The sequence below is a fragment of the Poromitra crassiceps genome, assembly GCF_964638095.1.
Source record: "Poromitra crassiceps genome assembly, chromosome: 11".
Classification (NCBI taxonomy): Eukaryota; Metazoa; Chordata; class Actinopteri; order Beryciformes; family Melamphaidae; genus Poromitra; species Poromitra crassiceps.
This window is the reverse complement of record NC_139643.1, coordinates 45,559,850-45,587,179: the sequence shown is the minus strand read 5'-3', so window position 1 is coordinate 45,587,179 and position 27,330 is coordinate 45,559,850. Positions and strand designations below refer to the sequence as shown.

The following is a 27,330-nucleotide window of genomic DNA, read 5'->3' as shown; positions in this document are numbered from 1 at the left end:
CACACACACACACACTTATTCTCTCATCTTTCACCACTTTGCTAAAGCTCCCCTCTCTTTTCCTCTCTCTTTTGTAGGCATGCACACATGCACACTGTAATAATACATTTGATCTCAGTGTTTATGAAATCCTTTAAAATGCCATCAGATACAGTACAATGACATTTCATAAACAGTTTTTACACACACACAAAAGGGGGGGGGACAGCACACGAACAGGCGCAATGGAGTAATAAAAGAGACCACAAAAAAATCGATGAAAGCAATGAAATGCCAATAAAAGCACTCACGCTCTCCTCTCCCACTCCTTCAGGCAGAGGCAGCTGGAGGAGCTGCAGGTTCTGGCCCTCCAGTTCCATGAAGCCCTGGAGCCACTGGGAGAGTGGCTCAGCGCTACAGAGAGACGCCTGAGCTCCGCAGAGCCCATGGGAACCCAGACGGCCAAGATCACCCAGCAGATCACCAAGCACAAGGTACTGTTTAGATACAGTGCCCCGGGGTGGGGGGAGCAGTAGCTGCGTGGCCACATGGTTAGAGAGAGGCCATCCTGTCATGGAAAGGTCACAGGTTCGTTCCCCGCATTGACCAATTTGTCACTGTGTGAATTATTGACCTGCCTGGCAAAATAAGGCTTAATAATAAAGAAAAGAACAACAATGATTTTGGTGTAAGAGTTAGGAAAATTTGTGCGCGCGCACACACACACACACACACACACACATGCACACGCGCACGCAAACAGTGTTAGCAGTACACTCAAAGCAATTCAGAGGGAAATATGCACGCACTCAACAAAGCAATTATTTACAACCCAAACATTACCTTGCTGCAGTCATGCTTGGTTGAGTTTTTTTCATTATATTTCAGTTAATTTCTTTCATCTTTCAAGTTATTTCATTTTCACCTACTCATTGATGATGTTTGATTTCTTGTTGATCTATGATTTGTCATCTGCATGCTCACATTTTGAGTTTTTATCCATTTGTTTTTCTGTTGTCCCTCTTGTTCTTTTCTCACATCCCTTCATCTTCCCCCTCAAACACACACACACACACACACACACACACACACACCTCCCAGGCGCTCCAAGAGGGCGTGTCCTCACGGGGAGCCGAGGTCGACCGCCTCGAGTCCCTCGGCCAATCCCTGACCCCGCTCAGCTGCGCGGCCGACCGCGATTGGCTGAGAGAGCGCGTGGGGGCGGTGCGGTCGGGGCACTCTGAGCTGGATGACTGGTGCAGGAGGCGGGCGGCCATGTTGGAGCAGGCGCTGGCTAACGCCCAGCTGTTTGGGGAGGACGAGGTGGAGGTGCTGAACTGGCTGGCCGAGGTGGCTCAGAGGCTGGCTCAGGTCTCCGTGCACACCTACCAGCCTCAGCTGCTGGCCCAGCAACACAAAGTCACTCTGGTACGACTTTCTGTGCACGCTGGCTGCAGGCAAACTACAAGGGTTTCTCTCCAGAAGACCATTACAGTACTTTGTAACTTTGTTAGGAAAAGTGACACAGCTTTTCATAACAAAGATACAAACATAAAAGTAATGATATGTTTACGTCATGGACATAATGTATAAGTAAATTGCAAACCTTATGCTGGTATGACTTTCTATTACACTACATGATATACTGCAAACTAAAGAATATCTCCTTCCAAAAGGTCATGCTATGAATGCTGACAAAAATCAGAATCATACACTAGAACATGGCAGAATGCCATATTTTCACTGTGTAATGGGGGTAATATGAGCTTTTGATCATATTTAACATTTTAATATTTAATATTTAATATTTAATATTTATTTATAATATTTGATAATATGAGAACAGATGAACCATAAACACAGTAGTACAATTTTATCCTTTTTATAACTATTTTCTTACAAAAAATGTTTAGACTTGTTTATCATTTGCATACGGTGTAAATATAAAATATGTCAGTGTTGATTAAGGGAACATTATAATCAGTGTTATTTAAATATTCCGCTATTTCCCCCCTGAACTGTGGAGCTTAAACAGTTTTTGTGAAAACAGTCATAGAGAAGATGCAGGCTATGGATATGGTTGTGGTTTAATAATAGCATAAATGAAAGTGGGCTTTTGGTTTACTTTATGGGTGTTAACTATGTTTCGCTGTCCCCCTTCCCTCAGTCTCTGAATGAGGAGATTTTGAGCAGGAAGAAGACAGTGGACCAGGCCATCAAGAATGGACAAGCCTTACTCAAACAGACCACAGGTAACCTCAGACTCCTAACCTGGCTTCATCTAATGTATCTCCTGTCAGAATCACAATCACATTTGTTTTATTCGCCAAGACTTGGTGTGATTGGTGCTCAAGTAAGGTGATAGATTAGAACAAATATACAATATAAACAAATAAGATATAAAGAATCTACGGTAAAAGATTCCTGTCAGCATGATGCTATTCAGCTTACTGGACATGAACACAATGCAAATAAGCTGTCCAGCTTTGCTCTGTTATCCTTGATTCTAAAAAAAAAAGTACTGGAATATAAGTTGACTGGAGTCATTATCTTTTGTATATTTTGATGATCAGCAAATAAAATCAACCAATAAATCAGTCAATATCCTGCATATTTAAAGCTGTGTTGTGAAATTTAGGCATTTTAGAAATGAGAAGGACTAATCTAAAATGACAAAAATAGCATACAGTGTATGAATTCCGGCTGAACACATGTTCCCTTTTAATGAGTCATTTTGGGACAAATGATGTTTTGTGTGTATTTGCACAAAAGACCTCCGCTTGCCTCTGCAGATACACAACACTCAGATTCCATCCTAACCACACATTTCTAGATCAGTGGTGAACCACACATGTGTTTTGTGTTTTTATTCACATCTCATATTATTAGCAATGTTGACTGTGCAGTGCCTCTACTGGTGCAAAGACCTGGGGCTGGGGAGGGGAACTGGGGTGAATAGCGTGATCCTCCCATGCGCTACTATACCTCCTGCCAGTGAAACTCCTCGCTGTGAAAAGAAGCAGCTGGTGACTGCACATGTATCGGAGGAAACGTGTGCTAGTCTACAACTCTCACCAGACTGGGACAGTAGGGGAAATGGCCAAGTACAATTGGGGAGAAAATGGGAGAAAAACTAAAAAAATATATATAAAAAAAAGAGAGAAAGTATGTACTGTAGTACGGTATATGGTTTCAACTCAACAACATAAACATTCCAAAATGGCCCCCAACTTACTTCCTTTTGCAGTGTTTGCTAATACAATAACTGACAGGACATAAGCTAGGTTCCAAACTGTTCCCAACACAATTCAGTGAAAACCATCTATCAGATAAATACATTCAATCGAAATAGTATCCTTCGACCCCTGACCTCTGTGTCCTGCTCGCCCCCTGCAGGCGAGGAGGTTCTCCTGATCCAGGAGAAGCTGGACGGCATCAAGTCTCGCTATGCTGAGATGACGTCCGGCAGCAGCAAGGCCCTCCGCACGCTGGAGCAGGCACTGCAGCTGTCCACGCGATTCGCCAGCGCCCACGAAGACCTCAACCAATGGCTGGACGCCGTGGAGGCGGAGCTCAACAACATGGAGCCCGACGCAACGCCCGCCTACCAGGACAGACAGAAGGTGGGAGGGCTATGAGTGGAAGTGCGTGTGTGTGTGTGTGTGTGTGTGCGTGTGTGCGTGTGCGTGTGCGTGTGCGTGTGTGTGTGTGTGTGTGTGTGTGTGTGTGTGAGAGAGAGAGAGAGAGAGAGAGAGATAGGGCGAGTGAAGGTACAGTATGGTTGTGGACAGTCATAATGTACAGTTGTATGTACGCTTGTATCCCTTTGCATCTGGGTAGTGTAGATGTAAAAGAACTGGCTTACCACTGCAGAGACCCGGGTTCAATTCCCGGTAGCGGTACTTCCGGCTTGGTCAGACGTCCTTACAGACACAATAATTGGCCGTGTCTGTGGGTGGGAGGCCGGTGAGGTATGTGTCCTGGTGGTCGCTGCACTAGTGCCTCCTCTGTTTGGTCGGGTCACCTGTTTGGGAGGGATGGGAACTGGTGGTGGGAATAGCCTGATCCTCCCACCTGCTACTGTACGTCTTGCCGGCGAAACTCCTCGCTGTCAGAAGAGAAAGCGGCTGGCGACTGCACATGTATCGGAGGAAGCGTGGTGCTAGTCTACAACTCTGAAAATAAAATACTCACTTGCCAGCCAGTACAAGTTAAAGTACAGTATTAACCCATTGATACCTGATGCAGCATTTGTGTGTGTATCCCTTTAAGACCGCGAACCGCGGTCTTAAAGGGATACACACACAAATGAGGGATATCAATGGGTTAGGTATCAATGGGTTAAGATGTGATGATGAATCTATTCCAGTATGTCACATAACACTCATTGCTTCCTGCTTTATGACTGTGAGTCACGTAGCTCAAACTGAGTGTTTGAAACAACAGCTATAAGGAAACAACATGTGTGCATATTACATATCCCTTCACTAACACACCACATTGCATTGCTGCGTGTTATAAAGGAGTTTGTTCCAACTGGCTGTTTCACTGGCAGGGAGACATTGTTTAGTTTGATTTCAGAATGAGACATCAGCCATTTGGAAAAGGTGACAACAACTCTACAAAGTGGTTGATGAAAAACACATCATGGTAATTTTTCAAGCAGCTAACTTAAGCTCTTCATTGGCAACCTGATAACAAACTTAGAGTCTAGAGTCTAGACTTTATGAAGTTTGTCTAGACTCTCTAGACTATTGAGAGATGATGATTTCCCCCATTTCTCCCTCTTCAATAATGATTCCAGCCAGAGTAACATCTCTGTAGAAACTGTAGATGACGTTACGCTTTCCATCTGCAAGTGATTGGACAAGAAATATTGACATTTCAATTCCTTGCTGCCATCCAATTCCTTGGCCTTAACTTGTAAGGCTGTCTGTGTTGAGAAGTAATACAGTCTTGCCCACTAACAACAACATTGCATGATACTTTGGATATGATTGCATTTAAAAAAGTAAATCTTTCAGATTGACATGCCAAGTTTTGGTACCTGTTTGGTAAAAGCAACTGTACACTTCAGACCTGACAGCAGCAGTGTACTGTACAGGATCTGATGTAACTGTCCCTTGTGTTATTTCTGGGTGATCTTTGTGGAAACCTATCTTGGATGTTAGGACACAGTTTGAGTGGGTGAGAGTGGGTGTGTCATGTGTCAACACAGACCAGAGCTATACTCCTCTATCTGCTCTGTCAACATTACATCACCCTGTTTAATTTCTCATGCAACATGATAACAGTGTTGTATCATATAACCCATTAAGGCTTAACTGAACCTTCCTCCCATCTTGCAGGAGCTGAAGAAAGTGTCTGCAGAGAAGCGTCTGGTTCTGGACACGGTGAACGAGGTGGGCAGCGCCCTGCTGGACCTGGTGCCGTGGCGCGCCCGCGAGGGCCTGGACCGCCTGGTCGCCGACGGCAACCAGCGCTACCGCCAGGCTGACGAAACCATCACTCAGCGGGTTCGGCTGGTACAGGCCGCCATCCAGAGGTCACAGCAGGTACTGCGAGCAGCCTCAACCGTCACTGCTCATATTGTGTAGGAGGTGTAATCCTGAATGTTGACTGAATTATATTTTTGCTGATATCTTTGTGCAAAGTATCAGTACTATAATTCAAATCAAGATGTCAGAAATAATTTCTATCTTCTGCTAAAGCTGCACTAGGCAGCTTAGCACATTGATGGCACCAAATGACACAGTGAGAGGTAATTATATATATATTATATATAATTGTATACACAGCATGCTCATGTTTACCAACGAGGCCGGTCTCTCAGGCTTTACAACAAAGCAAGTTTTGCTTTTGCTTTTGATTTTGATTTGTCGTGTCTTGTTGATGGATTCATCTGGTCAAATAAGGTGAATCTACAGCATGTCCATTAGGGGCGCTGAGGCCTTCTTCGCTGTAATTTAATGCTGACAAGATGGGTGTATTTTTACATCAAATACTTACTTGCCTAGTGCAGTTTTAAATGTGTACAACTTATAGTTCTAATTCTATACATCTACTGTATTAACTTGTCATTCTCCCTTGTGTTTAGTAGTCTTAGAAGTAGTTTGTGTGATATTACCCAATGTAAATTATCTTTCTGTTTACTATGAGTACGCTATTATGCAGTTATACTATACGCTTACTAAATGTAATTTCTCCCTTGCGGTTACTGAGAGTATTCTAACATACTAACCATAACCTCTTCCCGTCTTGCAGTACGAGGAGGCGGTGGATGCGGAGCTGGCCTGGGTGCGTGAGACGGAGCGTAAGCTGGGCTCCCTGGGTCCCCTCAGCCTGGAGCCCGACGTGACGGTGGCCCAGCTGCAGGTCCAGAGGGCCTTCAACATCGACATCATCAGACACAAAGACACCGTGGACCAGCTCCTCGGCACCAGAGACGACATCCTGGAGACGTGCAGCGACGCCCAGAAAGATACGCTGATGGTGAGTGCATCGGTGCTTATAGAGTAGTAGAGGAGGAGAGGAAACTAGGAGGATTATCACTTTAATAACGCTCTGTCCTCATCTATCCTCTTGTTCAGGTGAAGACAAACTCTCTGAGCAACCGCTACGAGGCGGTGAGCCAGAGCCACAACGAGCGCTTCTCGGCCCTGGAGCAGGCCCAGGTTCTGGTGGCTCGCTTCTGGGAGACCTACGAGGAGCTGGAGCCGTGGCTGGGAGAGACCGAAGCCCTCATCACCCAGCTGCCACCACCAGCCATCGACACGGACGCCCTCCGACTGCAGCAGGACCAGATGAGGGTAAGAGACATGAGGCAGTGTATAGTACGCCAGTTTGGTGCAAACGTACATTACTAGTCAAAAGTATGCACAATCTTTTTCATTGTTTTAAAGTCACTTTGAGCTAAAGGCTTATGCCAATGCTTCCCCAAAGTGTGGGTTGCGGCCCCCTGGTGGACTATGAAGGAGATTTCTCCCGTTAGTCTCCCGATTTCATAGTGAAGGCTAGTGAAAGATTATGGTATCATATGAAACTAGATGCAGACTAGAACTAGACCTCAGGCATCCATTGGTGCCAACCATGTCATGTTAGCTTGTCGGGAAGGAGGCTAAATAACGCTCCAAAGTTAGGCTACATTTTGGCAAGGGAAAAATTATTTTCAAAGGGGTCCCTTGACCTCTCACCTCAAGATATCTGAATGAAAATGGGTTATGTTTGTATCCACAATGCTCCTCTTTACAGATAAGATGTGCAAACTATATAGGGAAATACTTCATCTTAGTCTTGTGTGTTGATCAGAGTTGTGATTAAAGGGTTGGGTGGGCCGCAGGAGATTTTCAGATTTCAAACTGGGCCACAGCATTCTTAATTTTGGGAATGGCTATCTTATGTTTGGGCGGCTGTAGCTCAGAAGGTAGAGCGGGTCGTCCACTAATCGCTTTGGATAAAAGAGGTCGGTGGTTCGATTCCCGGCTCCTCCAGTCTGCATGTCGAAGTGTCCTTGGGCAAGACACTGAACCCCAAATTGCTCCCGTTGGTGTGCCAGCACCCTGCGTGGTAGCCTGCCGCCATCGGTGTGTGAATGGGTGAATGTACCTACTGACTGTAAAGCGCTTTGGATAAAAGCGCTATATAAATGCAGGCCATTTACCATTTTACCATTTACCATGTTTAAATGCAAAATAAAATCATTCTCTCACTCTGCTTCTAATCACCCCCTTTACTTTCATATTCCTTCCTTCCGCTCTCGCTCCTGTCTGTCTCTCCCTCCCTCCCTCCCTCCCTCCCTCCCTCCTGTCTGTCGCTCCCTCCCTCCCTCCCTCCCTCTCTCCCTCCCTCTCTCCCTCCCTCCCTCCCTCCCTCCCTCCCTCTCAGCTGCTGAGGGAGTCGATAGCGGAGCACAAGCCCCACATCGACAAGCTTCTGAAGATCGGCCCGCAGATGGCCCAGCTCAGCCTGCAGGAGGGCGCCAAGGTGACGCAGCGCTTCAGCCAGGCCGAGAGGCGCTACCTGGCCATCAAGGAGGAGGTCAAAGGTCGCGCCACTTCGCTGGACGAGGCGGTGTCTCAGTCTGCACAGGTACACTTACTGCTCGGTTTGGGAGGTTCACAGTGTGCTAACGGCAGACCTGGCTCAGATAAATGAATGAATCTGATGGTTTGTTTTAGTCCACTTGGGTATCAAATGGCTGGCGTCTGCCGCATAGGACAAAACAGTGAGTGCCAGAAGGGATGGCAGTCAGCCAACGTGTGAAATTATTTTCAGTGAATGACAGCCTAACTGACACTAAACAGCCTAACTGACACTATCTGCATTGTCCTAATCAGCTATACCACAACCATCTGGCTCTCATGGCAGGTTGATACAAACAGTCAGATTTATTTGTAAATCCTATTTGGCCCAGGTTTGATTTATAACTTGTTGTTTGGTGTCTGCTGCCCCGGACCAGACAGAAAGGCTTGAAATAACAGCATGAAGTCTATGTGTGTGTACGTGCTTCCTCTACCAAACACCATGATCGTGAGGATTTATTATCTTATCAGTTCAGTCAATACGTAGTTTTGTTTTGAGTAATTATTTCCTGGACTTCTTGCGTTACGCTGTGTTTTGTAGTTTGTACATTCTATAGTATGAGTATATATCATTTTACATCAAAAGTCATATCAAGAGGCGTAGATGCTGTGGTACAGTTAGACGGTTTAGTCTTCCTTCACAGCCGGCAGTACGTTTATTGCCGCTTCAAAATGTGGCTCTAATCAAATCCATTGCTCATACTTTCTCTTTCATACCATGTCCACCTACTGGAGGCAACATCCATCTTCTTTGTAGTCTCCTTTACCGACATTCTGCGTTCTGTATGCGGCGCTTCACTTCACGAGTGTTGCTGCAGTACCGTCAATATTGCCTGCTGGCAGTTTGTATTGTGTGCATGTCTCTGATTGATTTAACTCATTGTATTGTTTCTCCAACTTCCGCCCCCTTCAAACCTTCAAATCCACATATCGCTCCTTCTCTCCCTCCACCTGCTACATCAACACTGTCCTCATCCCTCCATCATCCACCCTAAACCACACCCACACCACCTCCTCTCCTCCCCTCACTCACCCTCAAATTAACCCCCATCTCTCTCATTATGCACCTCCACCCTTGCACCCCTCCCTCTCTGTTGTGTTCCCTGCTCCATCCCATCCCTCGTTCATTGTGGATGTGCTGTGTGTGTTGCCCCACCACCATTTCCTCCATGGTCACTGCTCACTGCAATCACCCAGCTGGTAGAGGTAAGACCACTGACTGACCTAGACACTAAACTGGCACTCAGGGTGGCATTTGATGACGGGATTTGATCAACTAATCAAGTACCAATCAATAATAAAACACTAATCTTGTGCTAGTCGAGCTCTAATCAAATACTAATCTCACCAGACAAATAGTCAAATATGCTGTAAAGGTGCTAAATTGGATGCACAAATGCAGCGATTGTACACAAGATTTTCAGCAAAATCTTGGCTTTTGCTCATCATAATCTAAATATTGATCCAAACCTGGTGTCTACCAACCCTGAGTGACCCAAAACTCCAGTTAAGATCTGGTAGAAACGATCTGCTCCTGTGTAGGTTTGTGGACATGGATTAAACCTAGTCTGAGACTGAGAAGTTCTTTCCAACAACCAGCGTTTTAGTCTGCAACTAGGCTTGATCCAAGTCCTTAAAACCAGTCCTAGACGCCCTGTTGTTTCACAAGTCTTTCCCTTGTTGCTAGATGAGATGTGTTGTTGTGTTATGTGACGCCCCCCCAAGATAATACCCAAAAACCCACCACTCAGTAGAACTTGTATCATATCTGCTTTCTTGTCTGTAATGTCAGAATCCTATAGAGCAGGTTGAATGTGTGGATTGTTAATTCCCTCTTGTGTGTTAGATCACGCCCGGTGCAGCCAGATTGTCAGGAGTTGGGTGACATGTTGAAAGTACAATACTGAGATGTTACATTAAAACAACTACAACACTTACATTTGAATTAGATGAGTCAACACCTACTGTAGGTAACATCTCCCTATTTTCCTGCTTTCAAAACGCCACCCACCACCTATCAAAACTCAAACCCACCCTGCTCCTCCTCCTAACTGTCTTCCTCCACCCCCTCTCTGTCCCCAGTTCCACGACAAGATGGACCCGCTCCTGGAGACCCTGGAGGGGGCAGTGCAGCGGCTGCGGCAGCCTCCCCCGGTGGCAGCGGAGGTGGAGAAGATCCGGGAGCAGCTGGCGGAGCACCGAGCCCAGGGGCTGGAGCTGGACAAGCTGCTGCCGTCCTTCTCCGCTCTCTGCGCCCGCGGAGAGGAACTGATCGGCCGCGCCGCCCACGACGACCCCGCCGCCCAGGGTGAGAAGTTTTGTTTGAACATTTGTTTTAGCACTTATTGTGTTCATATAGCCCTCATGACCAACTGATAGACAGCTTTTCTGTAAATGTAATCATCAATAGCATGGAAGAAAAAACACACCAAAGTGGAAAATCCATTCATCCCTTTATCCATTTTGCCAATAATCAGTATAGGAACGCACAAAAAGGTGTGGACCAAAGCAACTCAGCAGGCAACTATAATAACAAAGCGAAAAATGAGCTGCTTAGAGTTTAAAGGTAAATAAATTTAATAAGAAGTCATTTGTACCTGCGTACTTCACAGTTAACAAACAGTGTACATCTTCATGTAGGTGATACGGGCAAGACACAAAACGCAACGCGTTTCAACCGTTGGTTTTCATCAGGCAAATTACTTCTTATTAAATTTATTTACCTTTAAACTCTAAGCAGCTAATTTTTCGCTTTGCCAATAATCAGTATAAAATATTATAAACTTTAAAGCACAGCAGGGCTTGATAGATCAGTCAACCCAAGGTCATTGATGCGTCCATGATGAAAGAAACCGCTTTTTCCCTTGGTCAGGAAAAAGCACAATAGAGAGTAGAGGAGGCCAATGGTAGAACATAGAGGCAAAGATTTAAAAAGTAGAACAAATTGTAAAAACAGAATCTTTTTTGGGGGGCGGGGGCACACAGGCCAATGACTCAAGTCACTGCCTTACTGGCCCTGAGCCACCGGGGGAATCCTTGTCAAGCAATAGAACATATGAATCAGTGCAGTACTGTTACAGCATACATATGTATTCCAACCCGTCCACGTGGTGAGACACAACACACACGCCATTGTTTTATTGCCCTCCAAAGACCTTACCACTTTGACACCCTGCACCCCCTGCATTTCTGAGTCTGCTGCTCAATGGCCATCAATGGCCTCACAGTGTGGTGACAGTGGGAGGGGACCGACATGCTTGGATAAAGCACTTCACTAACCGGGGTTAATCGATTCAGATGGACAAAACACCAAATCTCTTAAAAGCCATTGGAGCTGGACGCATGGTCTTGTCTTGAGGGGAATTCTGATTCCACTTACAGTCAGCTGAAAACCCTTGAACCTTGACTTTCACATTGACATCACACAGTGACCGAGCCTTTCCTTTCCAGTGTGCCCAGATAGCATCCAACCAGCTCAGTGTTGAAGCTAACGCCCCTCCCCTCCCCTCCCCTCCCCCCCCTCCACTCCCCTCCCCTCCTCTCGCCCCTCCAGCCGTGCGTTCCCGCCTCCTGCGCCTGCGCTCGCTGTGGGATGAGATCCGACAGCGGGCCGAGGAGCGGGAGGGAAAGCTGAGCGACGTCTTGGACCTGTCCGGGAAGTTCTGGGCCGACATGGCGGCGCTGCTGAGCACGCTCCGAGACTCCCAGGACATCGTGAAGGAGCTGGAGGATCCCGGGGTCGACCCCTCGCTCATCAAACAACAGATCGAGGCCGCCGAGGTACGCCGCAAGTGAGGGGAGGGGGAAGGAGGGAGGAGAAGCAGTGATGGATGGAGGGAGGAGAAGCAGTGATGGAGGGAGGGAGGGAGGGAGAGAGAGGGAGGAAGATCCAAAAACAACAGATCTGTGGGTGGGAAGCCGGTGGGGTATGATTCCTGGTTGCTGCACTAGCGCCATCTCTGGTCGGTCGGGGACGCCTGTTCAGGGGGAGGGGAACTGGGGGGGGGAATGGCGTGATCCTCCCACGTGCTACGTTCTGCCGGTGACCCCTTGCTGTCAGGTGAAAGAAGTGGCTGGCGACTGCACATGTATCGGAGGAAACGTGTGCTAGTCTACAACTCTCCCCAGATCGGCCGAGGGGGTGGAGCAACAAGCCGACCAGCGTTGGGGGAGTGGGGTCAACTAAAGATAAAGGCAGCTTGAGGTATTGAGGTGGACACGGAATTTCACAGGAAGTGGCAGGATGGAGTAAATGACTTGATCCAGGTGAGAGGATACGTGAAGGTGAAGGACTAATAGATTGGTGTGGCAGAAGTGCAGTACTGTATATATTCTATTTGTTTCTAATTGACGTGATGTGCCCCCCCAGGCCATCAAGGCAGAGACGGACGGTCTGAGGGAGGAGCTGGAATTTGTCAGGACCCTCGGGGCTGACCTCATCTTTGCCTGCGGAGAAACCGAGAAACCTGAGGTCAAGAAGACCATCGATGAGGTGAGAGATTAGATTAGATATACGTGCAGTGAAATAGACAGGGTTCATTCAGAACATTTGGTTCTGAAAAGATGAAAATCATCTTGTTCTGGAGACCACTGTAGTATTTATCCCATCACATATCGTGCACTGCTCATGCCCACAATATTTCATCCTTTTCACTCCTTTTCCCTTCTGATTTCTTCTCCTCCATCTTTTCTCTCTCTCTCACTCTCTCTCCTCTCTCTCTCTCTCTTTCTCTCTCTCTCTCTTTCTCTCTCTCTCTCTCTCAGATGAACGCTGCATGGGAGGGCCTGGACCGGACGTGGAGAGAGAGGATGGAGAGACTGGAGGAGGCCATGACTGCCTCTGTGCAGTATCAGGATGCACTGCAGGTCTGAAACTCTCACCAGTGTTCACGTTTGTGATGAAAAGTGATTGTGTAGCTGTTGGGTGAGCTGACCTTTGTGTCGCATTTCCAGGGCATGTTTGACTACCTGGACAACGCAGTGATCAAACTGTGTGACATGTCAGCTGTAGGAACTGACCTGGGCACTGTCAAACAGCAGATCGAAGAACTCAAGGTTGGCATCATATTTTCAGGAATAATTATCCGTGGTGGAAGTATTTAATGTAAACTTGCAAATATGCAGATATCTAGAATGTGTGTGTGTGTGTGTGTGTGTGTGTGTGTGTGTGTGTGTGTGTGTGTGTGTGTGTGTGTGTGTGTGTGTGTGTGTGTGTGTGTGTGTAAATAATTGTTTTCCGGTGACAGATTTGAGTCCAGAACTAACAACCTGCTCTTCTCTCTTCCCTTCTCTCGTGCCATCCCTCCATTTCCCCCCCTGAGCAGCAGTACAAGGTGGAGGTTTACCAGCAGCAGATTGATATGGAGAAGCTGTGCCACCAGGGGGAGCTCTTGTTAAAGAAGGTGTCGGACCAGACGGACAGGGACATGATCCAGGAGCCGCTCACTGAGCTCCGGCACCTGTGGGAGAACCTGGGAGACAAGATCACCCACAGACAGGTAATGTGACCGTGAGGTTCCTGTGGGGCAGCAGAGTGGGTTAGTAGTGAGTTAGACCAAACTGAAGTGAATTGTTGCGTATGTTTTGACAAATGCTTTTCATTATAGTCCAGTGTATTGATTTATTGACTTTAATCGTCTGCCATTGGTCCTTCACAGCACAAGCTGGAGGGCGCCCTGCTGGCCCTGGGTCAGTTCCAGCACGCTCTGGCTGAGCTCCAGGCCTGGCTGAACCACACACAGACCACTCTGGACACACAGCGACCCGTCAACTCTGACCCCAAGGCCATCGAGATCGAGCTGGCCAAACACCACGTATGTCTCTGTTCATTGCCAAATGAAAAAAGCTGACACATCTCAATAGTTTTTTCTTCTTAATGAGCTTGTGACACCTGTTGACGCCAGTTCATCATTCTAAACCATCATATCTGGTTAAATAAATTGTGTTTCTTAATATCATTTAGACCTTTTAAGATTACGTTTGTCCATTGTCCATGATTATTGCCCCATGATAACTCAGCCCTTCTCTTTATATTTGGGAAAAACCACAGTTGAAATAAGTCTTTACATCTTCTGTTATTTCATTCTCTTCAGCCCTACACATGCATGTGCTACTTGTCGTATTTCCACTTTAAAATTGAGTCCAATCTTCTGTTTCTCTCTCTGCTCTGTACCAGGTGCTGCGTAACGACGTGCTATCCCATCATGCCACGGTGGAGGCGGTGAACCTCGCTGGCGCTGAGCTGCTGGAGTCCAGTCCCGGCGACGAGGCCAGCCACCTCAGAGACCAGCTGGATCATCTGAACCAGAGCTGGGAGAGCCTTCTGCTCCACACCCAGGAGCGCCAGACACTGCTGGAGGCCGCACTGCAGCAGGTACTGTATGTAGGAACCACATGCTGCAGTAGATAAAGAGATGGCTTTCTGCTAGATAAAATCTCGGTGCTCTAGACCTCAAGTGGAGTTAGTTTGTGAAACTCTGTACTTATCATAAGGAATAAAGAAATACTCTGATACTCTAATAAAAACACAGTAATAATATCATGAGATGAGCTGTGATTTCAAGCAACATAGTGAGAGTTTCATTCATATAAAACTTGTGAAGCTTCTGTAGTTAGTATGGTTGTATAATTATTACATTTATTGTTATTACAACCATTACTTTCTTGCCCGTTCTCTTTGTATATGAATGCTTATGTTGGATTGTGGCACAATGGATAGTAATATCATATCTTGAGGTGGAAATGCCTCTTTTAAATCGTGAGCTGTTTATTTGTTAGTATTATTAATAGTAGTTGTTGTAGTAGCAGCAGCAATAGTAACAGGTAGCAGTATCAGCCGTAGTCATAGTAGTAGCAGTATTGTTGTCGTATTTTAAAATGGCGATAGCTTAATGTTAGTGATTGTCTCTCTGGGCGTCCAGGCGGAGGGGTTCCATGGCGAGCTGGAGGAGTTCCTCCAGTGGCTGAGGAGGACAGAGAGCCAGCTGTCTGCTGCCAAGCCAACAGGTGGTCTGCCTGAGACGGCCAGGGAGCAGCTCCAGCAACACGTGGTAACAGGGATTCACCTTACACCACAACACCTAGGGCCTCATGCTAAATACATGATGGCACATATTACACTTTAACACCTACAGTGTTGTACAGCGGTGGTTCTCAAATGGGGGTCCGGGGACCCCCAGGGGTCCGTGGCACTTTGCCAGGGGATCCGCGAAAAGTTTTCAGGAAAATACAAATAAAACCTTTTTTTTTTTTTTTTTGCAAAAGCTTCATAGTTCAATGAAAATATTTTATTCTTTAAATCTAAAATGGTTCATGGATTACATTCTAATCTAACAAACCTATCAATTTAAAAGTCAAGTATGTTACTGTGGAAACAATTAAGCTTAGCCCAAAATCACAAATCAGAAAGAGCGGGTCCCCGGTATATTTTCTATCTTGTAAGGGGTCCTTGGCTGAAAAACATTTGAGAACCTCTGTTGTACAGTATCAGGAAACATAAATATACACATATACACACTGATAGGCCTTACAGATGTAGCCATTGTACACTATAAATCGTACACTATAAATCCCATTGACATAGCTGCTGCACTTGCGTTCAACTCTTAAGAGGAAACTCCGACACAATTCATGCAGGACAGAGGCATCGAGGGTGACATATTTTAATAATTAAGTAATCGCATATGAGTGTAAAACACAGATACAAGCTTTTGGTTTTTAATTTAATGTATTTCTTTAGTTTGGCCCTGCACCAATGAACAAGGCGCTGTGATAATGTTGAAGTTATAAGCTGCAATTTTGTTTATTGCTGTAACAAACACTCATGGAATGCCTTGACACCATTCTCAAAATAAGAATGTAAGAGGGCTTTTTTTTTCTCTCTCTCAAAATCATAAAGAGATTTTATTAGCAGATACCATTTTTACCAGCAACGTTTTTGAGCAGGTGCACAGAGTATCCACTTACACATGGCCTTTCTTTCGCACACGGAGATACTTGGCATATGTCGACTATGAAATTTTAATAGCTCCCATTGTCCTAAACCAGCCTGTGGAACACAACAACACTCATCCTTTGGCCATCGCTTTGCATGTGTATCACTTTGTGTTTGGGTGTCGGTCTGTATCCATCTCTCTCTCTCTCGCTCTCTCCGTCTCCAGGAACTTCAGGCCCAGCTGGCTCAGCGGGCTGACCAGTACCACCGCCTGCTGGATCAAGGAGAGTCCATGCTGCTGGCCCGCGGAGGGGAGGAGGCCGGCCCCGGTACCACCCAGACCCAGCAGAACCTAGCCATGCTGCAGAACAAGTGGGCCAGCCTCAACACCAAGATGGACGACCGCAGGGTAAGGCTAAGACACACAAACGGAGTTCTGCTCTCCTCTATTCTATCCTGTTCTGCTGTCTTCTTATATTGACTTTTTTAGTTCTCAATCCTATTTATGCCATTATCAGCTGCCATTTGTAACTAATTAATCACCTTTAATCTCTTAGAATATCAACAACAATACACATTTATAATCTCAACTTTGACCTTTGAACTCTCCCTCGTTTCCAGGCAAAGCTGGATGAGGCGGTTTCCTTGGCGACAGGTTTCCAGACGTCTCTCCAGGACACCATCAACTGGCTGACCCAGGCTGAGCAGACCCTGAACATGGCCCAGCCTCCCAGCCTCATCCTGGACACTTGTCTCTTCCAGATCGACGAGCACAAGGTATGAACATACACACAGATATATTAGAGGTGATCTATGGTGGATTTCTGTAGAATACAAGACCCTCATCATGACCTTGGCCCTCCTATAGATGGACAAGTGTATGTTTATGGTTTACAGATCTGGACCATGAAAGTGTGCGTCATTGGCTGCATGCTCGGAGAATTATGCTCGTCACCCAATTTTAGGTCAATGCATGTAAACATCATAACTTGGTTAGAACAACTCAGTTAAGCTGAGAAACACAGTTAAGATACCTGGCTTACTCCCATATTAAAGTGGTCATTGTAGCATGTAAGCATCTAACTTATTTCACTTTAGTTTTTCACCGTTTGTCCATTTTGATGTCACCAAAAAACCTGGTGGTGAACAGTACTTACTATTACTATTGGTATCACAATTTCTCTCTATCTTTCAATCTCTCTCTCTTTCTCTCTCTATGTCTCTCTCTCTCGTCCTCCACCTTCCTCTCCCCCTCTCCACTCGGCCTGTGTCTCCCCAGGTGTTTGTGAATGAGGTGAACACCCACAGAGAGCAGGTCCTGGCTCTGGAGAAAGCCGGCTCTCAGCTTCGCTTCGCCAGCCTGAAGCAGGACGTCGTTCTGATCAAGAACCTGCTGCTCAGCGTCCAGGCGCGCTGGGACAAACTGGTCCAGAGGTCACTGGACCGCGGACGACACCTCGACGAGGCCCGCAAACGGGGCAAACAGGTACTGGACTCATACTAAAGGGCTTTCTTGAATGTCTCATGTTGATAAAGGCATAGTGTGAGTGTGAATACGCATGAACAAAAAAGTTACGTTTAAGGCGTCAGCCCTTGATGTCTCTACTGTTGGTTGGAATGTTATACATACGAATTTAAGCATCTTCTAGTATACACTAATTGTAACACATTCTTGATAAGAGTCTCAGCTAAATTAATAGTATGGTGGTCAGTGTTTCCCACCCTAAAAAGTCGTATATCAAACCATAACTTTGTAACCTCTCTGCAGTTCCACGAAGCCTGGAGGAAGCTGACAGACTGGCTAGAAGAAGCTGAGAACAGACTGGACTCAGAGCTGGAGATCTCCAATGAACCAGACAAGATCAAAGTACAACTGACCAAACACAAGGTACAGTTAATGTTGAGGCGCTTTACAGTAACCCATTCTACGGGAGTATACCAGTATTTGAGTAAGACACTGTACTATTTTTTACAGTGATGAAAACATATTGACACGTAAATATTCATTGTGGCAGGAAACTAGCACATAAATCGTAAAACGTATGTTTGATTCTCCACAAGATGGCGATCTGGCATTATCAGACAATAACATAGTACCTTGCAGTTGGTTATTTCTCTCTAATTTCCTCTTTTCCCTTGTTCCTATATTCCTCTGTCTCTCCCTCCCTCTTCCCGCTGTCCAGGAGTTTCAGAAGGCGTTGGGTTCGAAGCAGCCGGTCTACGACACCACAGTGAGGTCCGGGAAGGCCATGAGGGACAAGGCCCAGCTGCCCGCAGACACCCAGAAAATGGACCATCTCCTGGGAGAGGTCAGGGACAAGTGGGACACCGTCTGTGGGAAGAGCGTGGAGAGGTGAGCGGGATGAAGGCTGAGGACTGACAGAGGTTTCTCCAGCTTACTTTGATTAGTTTGGGTGTTACATGTGATGTGTGATAAATATAAGATATTAAATATTGAGAAGAGGTGAGATTGTAACCTAGTAACCATGAACACTGGTCCTTAACAGCTGTCTGTCTTCTCTACCCCACCCAGACAACACAAGCTGGAGGAGGCTCTGCTGTTCTCAGGCCAGTTTGCCGAGGCCCTGCAGGCCCTGGTGGACTGGTTGTACCGGGTGGAGCCGCAGCTAGCTGAGGATCAGCCCGTCCACGGAGACCTGGACCTGGTGTCCAACCTCATGGACTCCCATAAGGTATTTAGACTGCTCAACTGAAGTTTATTGATATGTGAAGCGTATGTGCAAGGTTATTAACTACCTCAGTGACTCGCGATTTTTTAACGGGTCCCGGGCCGTACAAAAGTATAACGATACACCACTCTATTGCTACATCATGCTGTGCTAACCATGTTGTCTAAATTTCTAACCCCTCCAGGCTTTCCAAAAGGAGTTGGGTAAGAGAACCAGCAGCATTCAGGCTCTGAAGCGCTCGGCCCGGGAGCTGATGGAGACCGGCCGCGACGACACGGCCTGGGTCAAAGTTCAGCTTCAGGAGCTCAGCAACCGCTGGGATACGGTGTGCGCCCTGTCAGTCAGCAAGCAGACCCGCCTCCAGCAGGCCCTCAAACAGGTCAGAGAACAAGCCCTCTGCTTTAAAGTTAAACTCAGTTTAAATTAAAGTCAAAGTCTCAGAAGAAGCGTGGGTTATTTTCTAATGTAAATTGTAATGCCACTGATTTTGAATGAAGTTTAAAAATCCTTACTCTAAAAAAAAAGTTGGAGAAGCACTGATGACTATTGTTCAAAGTAAAACAGTGTTACTACAACATGTAAAAACAAATTAAAAACCTTACTCCAAAAATGTTCTCTCCTTCGTTAATCCAAGTAACTGATTAATTGGTTTCAACGCCTCGCTCTGAAATTGATCCTTGCTCTGCAAATATTGAGAGCTGTGCTGTATTTGTGTCTACTTTGTTTGACAAGCACATCCCCCCCCTTTCCTTTCTCAATATGACAATTGCCGTTTGTTAGGTACAGCATCATGGCTGCATAGATGGATGTTAGCAAGGCTATCCCCAGTAAAAAAAATAAAATTAAAAATAAACCTGGACAGTGTGGTTCTCTACTCACTGAGCTTCACAGGACCTTTTGATGGACCTCTCCCTCTCTTCTTCCCACACGTTCTCCCCACGTCCTCCACCTCTCCCTCTCTTCTGCCCACATTCTCCCCACGCTCTCTCCCCACGTCGTCCTCCTCCACATCAGGCGGAGGAGTTTCGCACAGCGGTGCAGATGCTTCTGGAGTGGCTGTCGGAGGCGGAGCAGACCCTGCGTTTCCGCGGCGTCCTCCCTGAGGAGGCGGAGACTCTGCAGGCGCTGCTGCACACGCACCGCGGCTTCATGGGCACGGTGGAGGACAAGAGGACTGACGTCAACAAGGCCGCCGGCATGGGAGAGTCCATCCTGACCGTCTGCCACCCGGACTGCATCACCACCATCAAACACTGGATCACCATCATCAGGGCACGCTTCGAGGAGGTGAGGGGGGGGATGAGGGAGGAGTGGATCACAGCTGTCAAACAATGGTTTCCCATCAGGCCACATTCAGTCAGTGTTGAGTGTTGATTTAGTTCTCTGTATACGTTTAGATTAAACAATAAAATCCTCCTCCTTTTAATCCTATTTTAAAGGGCCACGTTACCCATTTTCAATCGGTAGTATTTATGCAAATGAACAATGTTTAACTTTCCTCCATCTTGCATGGATCAAGAGCTCCCTGTTCATTCATAGAACTTGCTGGTCCAAATGATGATGTCATTTTGACGATGTCAGGTTCTGCGATTGAACGGGGAGCTCTCGGTCCAGGCAAGGTGAAGGGAAGTTAAACATTGCTCATTTGCATACAGTATATACTACTGATTTAGTAATATTACAAATCATCAAAGTGGCCCTTTAACCAGGGAGGTCAAATAAGAACCTCGATCAAAACAAAACAGACATTTCTCTTATTAATCAGCTACTTTGCTCTCTACAGGTGCTGACGTGGGCCAAACAGCACGAGCAGCGGCTGGAGACGGCTCTGACCGAGCTGCTCAACAATGCCAACCTACTGGAGGAGCTGTTGTCATGGCTACAGTTTGCTGAGACCACATTGGTCCAGAGAGACACAGAGGCCCTCCCTCAGGACATCCCTCAACTCAAAACACTCATCACAGAACACCAGGTAGGTTTCCCATTGGTTCACAGACTCATCAGTTGCTTGTTCATTGGACAAATTACTGAAATGCCCTCAATTTATTCTGGCTTTGAATATTCAGATTGGTGCCTCTTTTTTTCTGTAAACTCTTAGACCCACGTAGATTAATTGTACAACATAATACATGTGTACCTACATCAGTGACTTATTTTAACCCATTGATACCTGATGCAGCATTTGTGTGTATCCCTTTAAGACCGCGAACCACGTTAACGAGGTTCGCGGTCTTAACTCATTCACCGCCAATGACGTCTTTGACGTGTTATCAGCAATGGCCTTCCCCGCCAAGGACGTGTTTGACGTGTTTTTGTTTTTATTGGTGCAGCGCCTGCAGCAAACACTTGCCCAGCCTGTCACACAGACACAGGTCCCTGCCTTCAAAGGGTAGCCGACAGCACGCGATCAAACACATACCGCAGCTGTTGTTTTGAAATCTAGCAAGAGGAAAAGCAGAGAACGGGTAACGCTTCCTTGTGCAGACAGGAGAAACGCAATTGAAACGCCCTCGGCACGAGCTGGAGTCGCCTTCCTCTGTGCCAGCCAGGAGAAAACGGGAGAAAGTAATCAAGAGATGTGTTTGATCATCGGAGGAATGAGGAAATGATCGATCAGTTTGCGAGGGCGGTGAGGACGTGTTGAATAGCCGAGGGGAAAACGGGAACGATCAAATAGCAGAGTTGATAGGGAGACGGGTGTACCAGAACAAATCAAAAATAAACACAGGAACAGCTAGGCAGCAGCGGGCAGAAGGCACTCACAGCAGCCCGCTGTCCTTCTCAAGAGCTCTTCAGTTATGAAATCGCTGGGCTGCGTGCCCTCCAGTGTTGCTCCTGGCCAATCCCAGCGCCACAGGGCGTGGTTATTGCTTATCCTATGTTGGGTTAGAAATCTAAAAGGGGGATCGTGTGTGTGTGTGTCTGTCTGTCTGTCTGTCTGTCTGTCTGTCTGTCTGTCTGTCGGTGTGTCTGTCTGTCTGTCTGTCTGTCTGTCTGTCTGTCTGCACACTCACACCGAGTAAACTGTATTGTTGAATGTAAAAAAAAAAGCACTTCATGTGTGTATATATATATATATATATATTTTTTTTTTTTGTCATTTGTGTCCTAACGAATAATATTTACATGTCTGATGTCAATACAGTTCAAAATAAAAGAATTGAGAGTGAGTTATGCCTGAGATTGTGCCCTTTTACAAAAATGCTTTTTTCTCCCTTTTCTCTTCCCAGACAGGCTTTTTTGATGAACATGGGGTGTATAAAAAGGGTTATAAGTAGAGTACAGAACATGCTAAAAGCTAACTTTCTTTTTGGGGGTGAAAGTAGAGACTTAGATCTTCATTTCGAGGTATTGGACATCACTGTAGTCCTAGTACAGAATTTACTGTGGGTCTTGAAAGATGACCAAACATTATGGAAATACTTGGCCTGTGCCAAAAATGCCAGTCAGATATTGGCAGTGAATGAGTTAAAGGGATACGCACACAAATGAGGGATATACACGCAAATGCTGCATCAGGTATCAATGGGTTAAATCACTTCTTAAAACCCATTTTTATACACTTGCTGATATGCTAATGTTGTCATTTATCTTAATTTTATCTTATTTTGACTTGATTTTATCCGTAGTATTCATTTTGTTTTTTATCTTAGTTATCCTTTGAATGTTGCTCTTCTCCACCTCTGTCCTTGGTTTTCATAGATCTTGAGCATTCTGCTTTTATTTTGACTGTCAAAACACTTTGTAAACTCTGTTTTTAATAATTTAAGTTATTACTATTACTACATTCACTAGTTGGAATCAACCCCCTAACTCTGGTTTAGTGTTAGTACTATGCTCTACTAATTGTGTTCTCCAACTTTGCTCGCTCATTGACTGTGTATTTTGTTTGTTCAAACGTTTGCTTTGTGCATTCTGTTTTCAGACGTTTATGGAGGAGATGACGAGGAAGCAGCCTGACGTGGATAAGGTGACCAAGACCTACAAGAGGAAGCCATCGGAGACTCACAGCAGCCTGTCTGAGAGGAGAGGAGCTCGTAAGTCACATCACACTCACCTTTGATGCACAAAAGCTTCTCCCATTCTTTGAGCATAGTGCAGGTGGCGCTTTTGGAAATGCACCCATAATACATCATATCAGGTTGACTGAAAGTCTTTCAGAAGTGAACAAAGATTACAGTGTAACGCTCCCTCCTGCGCCCTCTACAGGGAGACAGCAGCAGCAGCAGGCGGCGGCCATGCAGGTTGCCGGGGGGAACCCACGGCTCACCCAGCTCTGCTCCAGATGGCAGCAGGTTTGGCTGCTGGCTCTCGACCGCCAGCGCAAACTCAACGATGCTCTGGACAGGCTTGAAGAGGTAGCTTTCATCCTCGTACATTTTAAAGGAAGTCAAATGATCATTACATTTTGGTCAGGTCGTCTAGATTTGAATGTGTCCAAGTTTACTGACCGTGTAAAAAGTTAGACCCCAATAGAGTTGACTTCTCCCTACGGTTGCTCTAAAATCTTGATTTTACTCCAAAACACTTCGACTCACAGGCCCTCTGTCTCTCAATCAATTTTGTGAAATGTTATATATGCTGTACTGGCATGACTGTGGCATGAGAAATATCACAGGAGTGTACTCTTGGTCATGTTTCAGCTGAAAGAGTTTGCCAACTTTGACTTTGACGTGTGGAGGAAGAAGTACATGCGCTGGATGAACCACAAGAAGTCTCGCGTCATGGACTTCTTCAGACGCATCGACAAGGACCAAGATGGAAAGATCACACGGCAGGAGTTCATCGATGGCATCCTGGCCTCAAGTACGTCATGGAGGAGGAGGAGGGGGTGATCGACTGGTCTGGTGACTTGACTGTATCTCAGAAAATCTGTCGTTTTTTCCACCTTTAACTAATCGATCGCTGTCGTCGTGTGCAGAGTTCCCCACCAGTAGGCTGGAGATGACGGCGGTGGCGGACATCTTTGACAGAGATGGAGACGGTTACATCGACTACTATGAGTTTGTTGCTGCACTGCACCCCAACAAGGACGCCTACAGACCCACCACTGATGCTGACAAGATAGAGGACGAGGTGAGAGATAGGGGAGAAAGTTTATGATTTAGACAAACACACAAAGCAGTGACCATGATAAGCTCAGATACTAGGGGCCATGATAAGCTCAGATACTAGGGCCATGATAAGCTCACATACTAGGGCCATGGACTCATATTGCGAGGAGCCAGGCTCCAGAGAAACATTGGCCAGCGTTAAATCACCTTGTTCCTCCGTTTTCAGTGCAATAACGTTAGTTGCAGTTGAACTTTTAGGTAACGTTCCACCATTTGTGAGACAGCTACCTATCGGCAAGTTCAAATCAGCCATTTGACAAGAGAGCGGCGATGTGTGTTCGCTAGCGCTATGAATGCAGAGCGCTAAATATCAGACTTGCACACACACACACACACACACACACAGTCTGCTCACATGTTTGGTCTTGTTTCTTCTCGGTGCAGGTGACCCGGCAGGTGGCTCAGTGTAAATGTGCCAAGAGGTTCCAGGTGGAGCAGATAGGGGAGAACAAATACCGGGTGAGTTCAGCTCAGTCTTTGGTTTGATTTCCCCCTTACAGTATACTACATGTAAAGCTATTAGTGGTTTTTAGCTGTTATGTGATGTAATGCTGTAAATAAAAGTACATGTTTTTTTGTTGTTCATGATTTACTATTGATTTTGAATTGCTAGTAAACCTGGGTGAAAGGGTTTTTGCGAGTAATTGTCATTTGCACCTAAACGAACCAAATGCAAAAGTGCAACAACAAGGTAACCCTTTGCACGACAAAGACGACAAACTGTGGCTGTGATCACCTTAACCCATTGATACCTGATGCAGAATTTGTGTGTGTATCCCTTTAAGACCGTGAACCGCGTCACGCGGTTCACGGTCTTAAAGGGATACACACACAAATGAGGGATATACACGCAAATGCTGCATCAGGTATCAATGGGTTAAGTCTTAAGGCTTAAGAATTATTGGCAGATACAGTTTGACCCAGCCGTGGTCGTACGACAGGTTCGAGTATTCTCAGCTGGCAACAATGAACTACTCACCCTCCTTAACATAACGTCATCGAATTCTTCTCCTGTGTGTGTCCATCTCTCACAACATCATGTGCTCATGGCGTGTTCATTCCCTGGTCATGTGTTTGAATGTCTTCATAACATTGATATCTCCTGACATAACATGTTTATAATGTGTTCTTTAACATCTCACAGCCCTCTGGGATTGTCAGCTGTGCCCTCCTACCCTCACCGAAACATTAATATAGCCGTGTAAATGTGCATAGATACACACACAGGGCCCCTAGACACTTATGCGGTAGAGACTAGCTTATTTGGTAGCATTGCTATCAGGGTGGCGTTCACAAACAGTTGTGTTTGGAGCTGCTTATTAAAACTCTGGAGTGCTTCTTCAATTTGTTTGAGCTACTTGTGAGTCCATGTGGCTTTTGTTTACGGGCCCTGGTTCACTTCTTACGTAACTTGAACTGAAGCTAAAGGAACCAAACACCGGAATGCAACAAAGTAAATTGTCCACTATGGTCCCACTAAAGTCCACTATGGTTTGGACCAAAGAAAACTAAATGTAGCTATATGGCACCCAAGTGTCTTGTTTTGTTGCCTTCACAGAATGCTAAAGATGTAAATGGCAATGTGGCTGCCATCTGTTCAGGCCAACCGACATACAATTCTGTTAAACCAACAATCTAAAACTATGTTGTTTTGGATGACCTCCTTGGTTTGTCTCTAAACATTTCGGGGCTTTTTAGTCAACACACCAAACCCTCACGGTCTCCAGGGATGATGAAAGCTGTTTTGAATCTACAAGAGGGGGGGAGGAGGCAGTGTTTACCGGGCCCTGCCTGTCTGTGTGTATCTATGCTGCATCTTACAGCGGCCATCAACCCTAACAGTTTCCAACAGCTTCTACTGGATCGCCCATCACTCCCCACTGCTGTCTGTCTGTGTCCACTGACTCCATCATTATCCACTGGTTATGTCTGAACCAAGGCTCTCTGTGTGTCGTTCTGCTTGTCTGTGTCTGGCTTCACCTTCCTCACTCTCTTCCCTCCCATCTCACTCACCATCATCATCAGCTGGCAGTTTGATAGAGCATTTTCACATCACCGTTAACGTCCACACGCATTCATGTGCACTGCATCTTTATCGCTTCCACCACTAATGTTGAGCTGGAATACAAATAGTGCCCGAGTCAGGCCCTCTTCCCGCTTCCCCATGAGGTCGAGCAAGTGAATTTCCTCCATTATTCTTCCTTTGACGCCTCGTCAAATCCGTATAAAAGAGTTTGACTTGGACAAACCAAGTGATTGAGCTACGACAGGGATGGACAGCTTTGATGATAGAGAGGGCCACACAAAACAAATCCTCCCTACCAGAGGGCCAGATTGTGACCGTGCACTTCCACCAGTAGCCTACTGTAACACATCACTCCCAATTATAGCTACTAATTTGATGAAAAGGACTGGTAATCAAAGTTTATTATACCTACATTTATATTTTTCATATTCAAATTGACTAATTCTTCCATTCAGATGACACCAGAAACTTTGCTCTAGCTTTAAAACAGCCCGCTACAACAATTTGATGGGGGTACATCACCCAAATATGTGATATTAATCAGATTAGTAATGTTGCATGTGCAATGTGCATCCTGGATATACCGTAGTTTGTTACAATAGCGTTAGCTAACATTAAACAGTATGTGGATGGACAATGCTAACGCCATTAGCGCCCTGTTCTGTGACGTACAGTAAAATAAAAACACATATTTGGGTGGTCTAACCAAAGCAAAAAATGTCCGCCTTGTAAAAAAAGAAAAAGGGAAAACCAGGGAAATTGACCCAGGGGCCACACTGAGTGAAGTCGGGGGCCGCATGTGGCCCGCGGGCCTCCAATTGCCCACCCCTGAGCTACGAATTGATACACAAGAGATCAGAGAACTTTTGACTCAGACCAAATGTTCTATGTGATTCATCTCTTGGTTTGCCCAAGTAAAACTCTTTTCATAAGGATTTTACGAAACGTCAATGGGATACCCGTGCATGAATAATGCCAAACCTGCATACAATACAAACATCCAGTTGTAGTCCTTCTTGTCAGTACATGTTATTTATAGTACATGTTATTTATAGTTGTAGTCATTTTCAATACATGTTATTTCACTCTTTCTCTTTTTCTTCCTTCCTTGTGTTTCTCTCCTCCGTGTCCACTGGATTTATTGTAGTTCTTCCTCGGAAACCAGGTAAAGTGACTGCCGCAACTGTGATTGGATGTCTGAAATCTGCTTCCCTGTTTTCCACCAATGGAGTGCCCTACTTTCTGCCTTAGGGGGAGAAAAAAATCTCTGTGTTGCGATGACACAAACAATAATTTGTGATTGTAAAATACTGTTGAAAAGACGTAGCACTCCCATTGTTGGTTTGCAGCTCGTAAGCGGTTTTCATCGTCCGGGTTTGTTCCTGCTGTGATTGGTTTGGTTTTGGCGAATGACAAATTGCACCAAGTGAAGCAGGCGACAGTGACATGGCTGAAGGGGTAATTAGTGGTGAGGAGAGGTATTGCGCTTTGGACTGGAAGCTGGGAA

The 27,330-nt window shown here is 45.9% G+C and overlaps 1 protein-coding gene across 1 annotated transcript in view; it reads left to right on the top strand.

Annotated features, from left to right (window-relative positions):
* macf1a (microtubule actin crosslinking factor 1a) overlaps window positions 1–26,997 on the top strand; it is a gene marked incomplete at both ends in the record, with an annotated part of 152,551 nt that extends 125,554 nt beyond the window's left edge. The window contains 32 exons of the mRNA XM_083646050.1: window positions 314–473; window positions 1,081–1,407; window positions 2,147–2,231; window positions 3,376–3,602; window positions 5,328–5,534; window positions 6,244–6,471; window positions 6,570–6,788; window positions 7,864–8,067; window positions 10,143–10,368; window positions 11,614–11,840; window positions 12,430–12,552; window positions 12,825–12,926; window positions 13,014–13,115; window positions 13,385–13,558; window positions 13,718–13,873; window positions 14,236–14,433; window positions 14,981–15,109; window positions 16,220–16,402; window positions 16,615–16,770; window positions 17,273–17,479; window positions 17,762–17,881; window positions 18,177–18,346; window positions 18,527–18,686; window positions 18,868–19,062; window positions 19,698–19,970; window positions 20,467–20,655; window positions 22,609–22,720; window positions 22,893–23,041; window positions 23,327–23,489; window positions 23,605–23,759; window positions 24,182–24,256; window positions 26,971–26,997. Of these exons, the coding sequence (XP_083502176.1) occupies window positions 314–473; window positions 1,081–1,407; window positions 2,147–2,231; window positions 3,376–3,602; window positions 5,328–5,534; window positions 6,244–6,471; window positions 6,570–6,788; window positions 7,864–8,067; window positions 10,143–10,368; window positions 11,614–11,840; window positions 12,430–12,552; window positions 12,825–12,926; window positions 13,014–13,115; window positions 13,385–13,558; window positions 13,718–13,873; window positions 14,236–14,433; window positions 14,981–15,109; window positions 16,220–16,402; window positions 16,615–16,770; window positions 17,273–17,479; window positions 17,762–17,881; window positions 18,177–18,346; window positions 18,527–18,686; window positions 18,868–19,062; window positions 19,698–19,970; window positions 20,467–20,655; window positions 22,609–22,720; window positions 22,893–23,041; window positions 23,327–23,489; window positions 23,605–23,759; window positions 24,182–24,256; window positions 26,971–26,997 (5,428 nt within the window). The remainder of the gene's footprint in view (window positions 1–313; window positions 474–1,080; window positions 1,408–2,146; window positions 2,232–3,375; window positions 3,603–5,327; window positions 5,535–6,243; window positions 6,472–6,569; window positions 6,789–7,863; window positions 8,068–10,142; window positions 10,369–11,613; window positions 11,841–12,429; window positions 12,553–12,824; window positions 12,927–13,013; window positions 13,116–13,384; window positions 13,559–13,717; window positions 13,874–14,235; window positions 14,434–14,980; window positions 15,110–16,219; window positions 16,403–16,614; window positions 16,771–17,272; window positions 17,480–17,761; window positions 17,882–18,176; window positions 18,347–18,526; window positions 18,687–18,867; window positions 19,063–19,697; window positions 19,971–20,466; window positions 20,656–22,608; window positions 22,721–22,892; window positions 23,042–23,326; window positions 23,490–23,604; window positions 23,760–24,181; window positions 24,257–26,970) is intronic.
* Window positions 26,998–27,330: the final 333 nt, after the last annotated feature.